The 9,970-nt window shown below is 53.2% G+C and overlaps 1 protein-coding gene across 1 annotated transcript in view; it reads left to right on the top strand.

Moving 5' to 3' along the window:
* ttn.1 (titin, tandem duplicate 1) overlaps positions 1–9,970 on the top strand; it is a 155,628-nt gene that overhangs the window by 128,852 nt on the left and 16,806 nt on the right. Inside the window, exons 171-187 of the mRNA XM_057851593.1 lie at positions 8–304; positions 391–978; positions 1,055–1,357; positions 1,426–1,722; positions 1,794–2,081; positions 2,152–2,457; positions 2,538–2,840; positions 2,910–3,215; positions 3,294–5,057; positions 5,182–5,475; positions 5,555–5,839; positions 5,917–6,216; positions 6,284–8,350; positions 8,433–8,735; positions 8,810–9,115; positions 9,229–9,519; positions 9,597–9,896. Of these exons, the coding sequence (XP_057707576.1) occupies positions 8–304; positions 391–978; positions 1,055–1,357; positions 1,426–1,722; positions 1,794–2,081; positions 2,152–2,457; positions 2,538–2,840; positions 2,910–3,215; positions 3,294–5,057; positions 5,182–5,475; positions 5,555–5,839; positions 5,917–6,216; positions 6,284–8,350; positions 8,433–8,735; positions 8,810–9,115; positions 9,229–9,519; positions 9,597–9,896 (8,598 nt within the window). The remainder of the gene's footprint in view (positions 1–7; positions 305–390; positions 979–1,054; positions 1,358–1,425; positions 1,723–1,793; positions 2,082–2,151; positions 2,458–2,537; positions 2,841–2,909; positions 3,216–3,293; positions 5,058–5,181; positions 5,476–5,554; positions 5,840–5,916; positions 6,217–6,283; positions 8,351–8,432; positions 8,736–8,809; positions 9,116–9,228; positions 9,520–9,596; positions 9,897–9,970) is intronic.

Here is a 9,970-nt window from a genome sequence, read left to right as displayed (position 1 = left end):
GTCGCAGAGGTGCCCAGCGCCCCCGCCAAACTGGGAGTTGCAAATGTCACCAAAGACAGCGTGACAATAGCCTGGACGCGACCGGAGTATGATGGCGGTAGCAGAGTGAAGGCTTACCTCATTGATGCTGTGGAGAAGGGCCAGAGCAAATGGGTCAAGTGCGCCACAGTGAGGACCACCAGCCACACTGTCAAAAGCCTACGCGAAGGTGCCGAATACTTCTTTAGAGTGCGAGCGGAAAACCACGCTGGACTGAGTGAAGCGAAAGAGATGATCGTACCGGTTCTCATCAAGGAAATTCAGGGTAATCTAGCTCGCGTATATATACAGTACGTATCTTTTTCAAATCCACAGCAAACCGAGATGTATGTTTTGTTTGAATTTCTACAGAGGCTCCAGAGTTTGATCTGAAGAACTACCCCAAGAATACTGTTTATGTAAGAGCTGGATCCGACCTCACATTTGAGATCCCGCTTCGTGGCAAGCCAATGCCAAAAGTGACTCTGTCCAAGAACAACGTTGTCATCAAGGGATCCAAACGACTTCTGAACGAAGTCACTCCCGACAGCCTGATTGTCACCCTGAATGAGAGCGTAGCTAGCGATGCCGGAAGATATGAAGTAACCGCCTCAAACCTGGGCGGCGCCTGCAAGATCTTTTTGAACTTCATCGTGCTGGATAGACCAGGACCCCCCGTCGGGCCCGTGGAGATCATCGACGTCGGGGAGACTACCGCGCACCTGAAATGGACTCCTCCGGAGTATGACGGTGGCAGTCCCGTCACCAACTATCTCGTCCTGAAACGGGAAACCAGCACTCCCACCTGGACAGAGGTGTCAACTAACGTCGCGCGAAGCCAAATCAAAGTCGCCAAGCTGACCAAGGGAGAGGAGTATCAGTTCCGAATTAAGGCTCAGAACCGTTACGGTGTCAGCGAGCACATTGACAGCAAACCGGTCACGATTCAGCTTCCGTTCAGTAAGCGTTCCGACCTTCATCAATACTCTTTCTGAAAAGCGCCACCAACTCACTTGTGCTTTGATTTGAATTCCAGCCGTTCCCGGGCCTCCGTCCACCCCTTGGGTTAGTTTTGTATGTAGAGACAACCTGACCGTCTGTTGGAACGAACCGGTCAACGACGGCGGCAACGTCGTGATCGGATATCATCTTCAGATGAAGGAACGGAGCAGTATCCTGTGGCAAAAGATCAATAAAACCGCAATACCGGGAAACCAGCTGCGGGTCACCAACATCTGCCCGGGTCTCATCTACGAGTTTAAGGTAGCGGCCGAAAATGCCGCCGGGATCGGGAAGATGAGCAAGACGTCCGAAGAGGTGCTGGCCATCGACGCGTGCGGTAAGTTGTATGTCTCAATCTTGTAGTTGGCGCTTCCGTGACTCATGGATGTCACGTATCTACTGCAGAGCCTCCTGCAAACGTCCGCGTGACAGAAGTCACTAAGAACTCTGTTAGCCTGTCCTGGCAGAGGCCACCGTACGATGGCGGCAGTAAAATCAGCGGCTACAGCGTGGAGAGGAGGGAAGCCACTAGCGGAAGATGGGTGAAGGCCAACTTCACTAATATCCTTGAGATGGGCTTCACGGTGTCTGGGCTGACACAGGACGAGACCTACGAGTTCAGGGTGTATGCCAAAAACGCAGTGGGCTCGGTCAGCAACCCTTCTCTCGTCGCTGGTCCGGTCACTTGCATCGACGCGTACGGTGAGTGCTCATTTTCCATCCCGCTTATCGGTCGGCGCGATGGGGACGATGATCGAGATGTTGTCGCACAGGTGCTCCAGCTATCGACCTGCCTCCGGAGTACTTGGACGTGGTTCGCTACAAAGCCGGTACTTCAGTTAAAATCCGAGTAGGAATCGTTGCCAAACCTCAGCCCGGCATTGAGTGGCTGAAGAACGGAAAGGAGCTCGTAGCTTCTTCTTCCTTGTGCGTGGAAAGCACGACAGACTCATCGGCCATCCTGATCAAGGACGCCACGCGCCAACACACCGGCTCCTACGAGATCAAGATCAAAAACGCGTTGGGCTCTGCTAGCGCCACCATCGCCGTCGAGATCCTTGGTATTTGAACCTAGTTTTTCTTTTAAACTCTCGATTCTTGTTAACCCCCGGTCCACTTGACTTTTCTCAGACAAACCCGGACCCCCAGCCGGAAGCATTACTTTCAACCTCATCACGGCAGAGAGAATCACCTTCCGCTGGGAGCCCGTATGTGAGGCTGACCTGGGAGGTTCCGAGGTGACACATTACATCGTGGAGAGGCGAGAAACCAGCAAAGTGGTCTGGTCGACAGTCTCGGAGAAGCACGAGCAGACATACATCTCGGTGGGCAAACTGGTGCGAGGAAACGAATACGTGTTCCGCGTCATGGCCGTTAACAAGTACGGCGTGGGAGCGCCGCTGGAGTCAGAGCCCGTCGTCGCAAAGAACGCTTTTGGTAAGCTTTGGAGCGCAAGCTATTCTGACGTGAACCTTTCAGCAACTATCTAACTCTTCTTCTTTGCGCGTCTCCGTCAGTAACCCCGGGGCAGCCGCATACTCCTGAAGTGAACATCATCACAAAGACGACCATGGTGGTCGAATGGGAAAGCCCAGGTGTAGACGGTGGTAGCGCAGTGACCGGCTACTACCTGGAGAGGCGTGACAAGAAGAGTTTGCGCTGGATCCGTGTTTACAAAGATCCCATTCCTGACAACAAAAAGACCGTCTACCACCTCACCGAAGGAAACCAGTACCAGTATCGTGTCTGTGCCATAAATAGGGCCGGAGAAGGACCCTACTCAGAAGAATCTGACTTTTACAAGGCCGCCGATCCAATCGGTGAGCGCTCGCAGCTTTAGAAATGACAGTCTGGGAGCGCCTGTGCTGATGAATTTGTTTGATTTACAGAATCCCCGGACGAGCCTTGCAAGCTGAGGGTGATGGATTCCACAAAGACCTCCATCACATTGGGATGGTCCAAGCCGGAATGGGACGGAGGTAGCGAAGTGACGAGTTACATGGTGGAGAAACTCATCGAAGGAGTGGAAGACTGGGCAACGGTCACATCAAAAGGAGAGGTCAAGATGACCGAATACACCGTACATGACTTGAAGCCGGACGTGAACTACTTCTTCCGAGTTTCTGCTGTTAACTGTGCAGGCCGCGGTGAACCGCTGCAGATGAGTGAGCCTGTCCAGGCTAAAGATATCCTGGGTAGGTGACTTGATGGTTAGTTATTGTCCTCCTTTGAAATGAAAACGGAAAAAAAAGGCAGTAACATCTTTTCCACAGAGGAAGCCCAGATTGACTCAGACGTGGCCACGAGGACTCACTACATTGTGAAGGCCGGCAAGGACGTGGAGCTCTCCGTTCCCCTGAAGGGTCGACCATCCCCCTCTGCTTCCTGGAGCAAAGGAGACACACGCATCGACGATGATCCCTCTTATGAGTTCCACCACTCGGACACGACCACGGTCCTCGTCTTGCGCGAAGTGACCAAGCTGGACACTGGCAAATATACTGTCAAGATCGAGAACGGCGTGGGAGAGCCCAAGACACTGACTTTGTCCGTGAAGGTCCAGGACTCGCCATCTCAGTGCAGGAACCTGACACTGAAAGACGTGACCCGTGGAAAAGTCACCCTTTGCTGGGAAAGCCCCCAACTGGACGGAGGCGCCGAAATCACCAACTACATTGTTGAAAAGAGGGACTCTTCGAAGCGTTCCTACTCTGCAGTGAACAGCAAATGCACCGATACGAGCTACACCATCGAAGACCTCTCCGAAAAGACGTCCTACTTCTTCCGCGTTCTGGCAGAGAACGAGAACGGTGTCGGCGAACCGTGCGAAACTCTGGAGCCGGTGAAGGCTACGGAGACCCCCGGACCTGTCAGACAAGTTTCGATGAAGGACTCTTCAAAGACCTCAGTCACGCTGCAGTGGCTAAAGCCCGATTACGACGGCGGTAGCATCATCTCCGACTACGTTGTTGAAAAGAAAGCCGCCGGTGAGGAATGGACGCTAGGAGGAACTAGTCGACACTGCCAGTTTGAGGTCAAGAAACTCAAGGAGCACTCTGACGTGTTCTTCAGAGTCGCCGCTCGAAACGAGAAGGGTCAGGGTGACTTTGTGAAGATGGGGCCGATCAAGGTAATCGACTATGTCATCACGCCCGAAGCGAGCCTGGCAGAGTACCCGGACGGAAGGATCTGCGTACGCTTAGGTCACAACGTCCACATAGAGCTGCCGTACAGAGGCAAACCAAAACCATCGGTGTCGTGGCTGAAGGACAACCTTCCCCTGAAGGAGAGCGATCGAGTCCGCTTCAAGAAGACCGACAGCAAGGCCACACTAATGATAAAGAATGTGAAGAAAGAAAACGAGGGTAAATACACCCTGACTCTTGACAACAAAATCAACAGGAAGTCCTTCCACATCCACGTCATGACTCTGGGTCCACCGTCCAAGCCCATCGGGCCCATACGCCTCGACGAAGTAAGAGCAGAAAGCATCCTGATCTCCTGGGATGAGCCCAACGATGACGGCGGCGGAGACATCGCTTGCTATACTGTGGAGAAGCGGGACACCTCTCAGGCTGACTGGAAGATGGCTTGTTCCAGTGTGGAGGAAACGCAATTCAAAGTTCCCAACCTGATCAAGGGGGCCCAATATCAGTTTAGAGTGTGCGCCGAAAACAGATACGGTGCCAGTGAACCTTTGCTCTCTCAGCTGGTCATTGCCAAGCACCAATTCAGGCCCCCGGGCCCGCCTGGCAAGCCCTTCGTATATAACGTCACCAACGATGGCATGACCATCCAGTGGGAGAAGCCCACGTATGATGGCGGCACTCCTATCCAGGGCTTCCACGTGGAGAAAAGGGAAAAGAACAGCATCATGTGGCAGAAGGTGAACGTGGCGCTCATCAAGGAAAGCGATTACAGGGTTCCGGATCTCATCGAAGGCCTGGAGTACTCCTTCCGGGTGTACGCGCAGAACGATGCTGGCTGCGGCCGGACGAGTGAAGCCAGCAAGCCCGTTATGGCAGTCAGTCCCGTCGGTGAGTTTGAACTCAGAGTCCCTTCGCCGGCCGGCCGCTATCTCGCGACGCAATTTATTGGACAACCGACTGTCCCGAAAGCTCTTTTGCCAGACAAATTTAAAGCTCTGTTTGTGTCGGTCAGATCCTCCCGGCCAGCCGGACTACACTGACGTGACCGGTGACTCCATCACGCTCAAATGGGAGGCGCCCAAACGCGACGGGGGTAGCAAGGTCACCTCCTACAACATTGAGAAACGACAGGGAGAGGGTCGTTGGTTCAAGGCTAACTTGACCGACGTCCACGACTGCCAGCACACTGTGACCGGCCTGACGATGAACGAGCGCTACGAGTTCAGGATCATTGCCAGAAATTCCATGGGTGTGGTCAGCCCCCCGTCCAACTCGTCAGGCTTGATTGTGGTCAGAAGCGAGAATGGTAAGTCATGCTAACAACCCGTGTTAAGATGGGAAATGAGCCTCTTGTTGTCACGGCCTGTCCTTCCTCCAAAAACCAGCTGCCCCTCACATCGAGTTTGGCCCGGAATATTTTGAGGGTTTGACGGTCACGGCGGGTGAAAACATCAGGGTGAAGGTGGCTATCACTGGACGGCCTGTTCCCAAGGTGGTCTGGTACAGGGACGGTGTGGAAATCACCAAAAAGATGATGGATATCATCACCGTTGCTGGATACAGCACTCTGTTCATCAGAGATGCTGACCGCACCCACCGCGGTCTCTACACTGTCGAAGCCACCAACGGATCTGGCAGCAAAAAGGAGGATCTTCTAGTTAAAGTACAAGGTATGGCCTTGTCTCGCTCTGTCTCCAGTATGTCTTTGCCAGACACTTATGAAGTGTAACTTGTTTGTGTGACGCAGATACGCCCGGAGAACCGGTAGGACCGATCACGTTTAGCAACATCTCAGAGGGCAGGTGCAGTCTGTCATGGAATCCGCCGGAGAACGACGGCTGCTCAGAAATTTCCCATTACATTGTCGAGAAGCGTGAGACATCCAAGATCTCTTGGGCATTAGTGTCCGATGACTGTCGCGAGTGCACCTTCTCTGCAACAAAACTCATGAAGATCAATGAGTACCAGTTCAGAATCTCCGCCGTGAACAAGTTTGGTGTCGGTAGACCCTTGGAATCCTGCCCTATTATTGCACAGCTGCAATACAGTAAGTCATTTCGTTTGATTCAGACGAACACGATAATTTGCTCATTCTGTTCACAATTCCTCCTCAGCTACCCCCGATTCTCCGGGCACGCCAGATGCTACCGAGGTCACGGGGGAAAGCATCACTTTGACCTGGACTCCTCCAACATCAGACGGAGGGAACCCCATTCAGTACTACGTTCTGGAAAAACGAGAGAAGAAGACTGTCCGCTTCTATAAGGTGCTTTCCAAGAAACCCATCACAGAATGTGCTCACAAAGTGCTTCACCTCACTGAGAATACGGAGTACGAGTTTCGGGTCATGGCCGTGAACGATGCCGGTATCGGCGATCCCAGCAATATCTCCTTGCCCATTAAGGCCGTTGAGCCAAAGGATATCCCGTGTGCGCCGTCTGTGGTCTGTGTATCGGACTCCACCAATTCTTCCATCAGTCTAGAATGGAGCAGGCCCGCTGACGACGGGGGCTCCGATATCCTGGGCTACATCGTTGACGTGCTGGAGGGCGAGGAAGCTGACTGGAAGAGGGTCAATGAAGAGCTCGTGACAGAAACCGGGTACACGGTGACCGGTCTACGTAGCGGGATTGACTACAAGTTCCGCATCGCGGCTGTAAATCAAGTGGGAAAAGGCGAGGACGCGGTAACTATGGAACCGGCTCAGGCCGTCGAGAGACTAGCACTGCCGCAGGTGGATATTGATGCTAGCTTCAAGCAAACACATATCGTCAAAGCCGGAGGCACAGTCAAACTGAGTGTCCAGTTCAGGGGGAAGCCTGTCCCCGTTGCCACTTGGCTGAAAGAGGAAGGAGAACTAGGAGTGATGTCAGAGGTCACAAGTGTTGAGGGAAGTAGTACTCTACAACTGGAAAAGTGCACAAGAAATGATTCTGGTAAATACACCGTGAATATGGAGAACAGCAGCGGTAGCAAGGCCATTACTTTTACTGTGAAAGTACTGGATACTCCCGGAGCTCCTCAGGCTTTAGCCTTCCAAGAGGTGTCCAGAGGCTCGGTCACACTCACGTGGGAGCCGCCGCTCAATGACGGCGGAGCACGAATCCACCACTATATTGTCGAGAGGCGGGAGGCGACCCGTCGTACTTGGCAGCAGTCTGGGGGCAAATGCACTCAGAACGTAATGAAGATCCAGGACCTCCTGGAGGGCGTTCCTTACTTCTTCAGGGTCTCCGCAGAGAACCAGCACGGTGTTGGCGAAGCGTTTGAGATAACGGAACCTGTCGTGGCCACCGCCGAGCCGGCGCCGCCAAAGAGGTTAGACGTCGTAGACACCACCGACAGCTCGCTGTCGCTGAGCTGGCTGAAGCCGGAGCATGACGGCGGAAGCCGTATCCAGTCTTACATCGTGGAGGCCAGGGCCAGGGGTACGGATAAATGGGTCGTGATCGGCAACACCAAGAACCTCTCCTACGTCATCGAGAAGCTCAACAAGGGCGACGAATATCACGTCCGTGTGAGAGCCAAGAATGAGTCTGGCCTCAGCCGACCCAGGGAAACGCCGGCCCCGGTGACGGTCAGAGAGCCTCGTGTCGAACCGGCGGCCGACCTGAGTGACATCACCAACCAACTGATCACCTGTAGATCCGGCAGCACCTTCAGAATCGAAGTTCCCATTAGCGGGAGACCCGCTCCCAAGGTGACCTGGAGGCTGGAGGAGATGAGGCTGAAGAACTCTGAAAGAGTTTCCATTCAAGTGACTAAAGACAAAGCAAGCATATCGGTCAAGGATGCCATGAGGGGCGACGGTGGAAAATACTACCTTACTCTGGAGAACGTCGCCGGAACCAAGACCTTTGCCGTAGACGTAAATGTTACGGGGAAACCCGCTCCGCCAGCAGGTCCTATAGAAGTCTCAAACATCACTTCTGAATCCTGCGTCGTCAGCTGGGAAGCGCCGGAAGACGACGGCGGTACGGACGTTACCAACTACATCGTGGAGAAGCGAGAATCTGGCTCCACCGCCTGGCAGCTAATCAACTCCAGCGTGAAGCGGACATCTCTCCACGTCAGTCATCTCACCAAGTACATGCAGTATACCTTTAGGGTTTCTGCTGAGAACAGGTTTGGCGTAAGCAAGCCCACTGAGTCCGAGACCATTATTGCAGAGCACCCTTACAGTAAGTACACGTCCTGAACCTCAGAGACATCTTTTATTGATCCCAAAAGCTGCGAATAAATGGATCGTCTTGACTTTTGTAGCGCCACCCGGGCCCCCGACGAGGCCGACAATCTGTAGCATTTCTGCCAATGCCATGACATTGAAGTGGGAAGAGCCCTATCACGATGGCGGCAGCAAAGTCACCGGTTACTGGATTGAGAAGAAGGAGAAAAACAATATTCTGTGGGTAAGGCAGAATAAGATCCCGTGCTTTGAGTGCTTTTACAAGGCGGAAGACCTCGTCGAAGGCCTGGAGTACCAGTTCCGAGTTTATGCCATGAACAGCGCTGGTCTGAGCAAAGCCAGCGAAGCCTCCAAAGGAGCGGTCACCCAAAATCCCGTTGGTGAGTGTTGCTCACACATAACATTGACCACCTCCAGACCCATCGCTAATGCGAGCTAACGCCTATGTTTCTAGATCCGCCGAGTAAGCCAGAGGTGACAAAAGTGACGAGGACGACGGTCTCGCTCAAATGGTTGGCTCCTCTGAATGATGGCGGCAGTCCAATTGTAGGCTATGTTATCGAACGGAAGCCATACACCTTGACCGGCGAGGGCCGCTGGCTGAAGTGTAACTACACGAATGTGACCGACACTTTCTACACTGTTACCGCCCTGGGAGAAGGAGAACCGTACGAATTCAGAGTCATCGCCAAGAACTCCAACCAGGTCTTCAGCACCCCGTCCGAGTCCACGGGATCGGTGCAGTGCAAGACCGACTATGGTAAGCTATTCCTTTGTGGTATGAGAGCAGACGCCTATCGCCAAAACGCCGTCCTATGTACATACCTTACATGCAGATGTAACTTGTGCCAATGGGTTTTGATATCTTGACAGAACCGCCAAAGGCTCAGCTGGATGGCAAGCTATTGTCTGAAGTTGTTTTGGTGAGAGCGGGATCAGATCTGGTTCTGGACGCGACGGTGGGTGGCAGGCCTGAGCCCAAAGCTTCCTGGTCCAAGGGCAACAGGGAACTGGACTTATGCGAGAAGTACCACTTGCAATACACGCCCAACCGTGCAATGGCTGTCATCAAGTTCTGTGACAGAGATGATACCGGAAAGTATATTCTCACTGTGAAGAACGTGAGCGGGACCAAAACAGCTGAGGTCAATGTCAAAGTACTAGGTAAGCGGGAGCGCTTTCCACTTCTTATGAAATTCCTTCTCTGTACAAGGACGTGACTCACGACACAATGTTTCTAGACACTCCAGGAGTATGCGAAGGCAGCGTCCAGATCAGCAAGCTTACTGAGGAGTCGTGCAAGCTCAGCTGGAAGCCTCCTCTGGAAGACGGTGGCGATGAGGTCTCTCACTACCTCGTGGAGAGGAGAGACACCAACAGACTCAACTGGGTCTTCATGAACGCTGAGTGCAAGGAGCTGACCTGCAACATCACTGGCCTCTTCAAGAACACAGAATACTTGTTCAGGGTCCGTGGCATCAACAAGTATGGCGCTGGAGTCCCCCTTATCTCAGAGCCTGTGGTCGCTAGAAACACTTTCAGTGAGTGCCTCCGTCCGAGCTTTGTCCATGACATACTCTTCTTTTCCCTTCACCGGATGACTGACGTGCATGAA

Source organism: Corythoichthys intestinalis, chromosome 12 (assembly GCF_030265065.1).
Source record: "Corythoichthys intestinalis isolate RoL2023-P3 chromosome 12, ASM3026506v1, whole genome shotgun sequence".
NCBI classification, from domain to species: Eukaryota; Metazoa; Chordata; class Actinopteri; order Syngnathiformes; family Syngnathidae; genus Corythoichthys; species Corythoichthys intestinalis.
The sequence above is the reverse complement of the archived record's forward strand: the minus strand, read 5'-3'. Positions and strand labels throughout refer to the sequence as shown.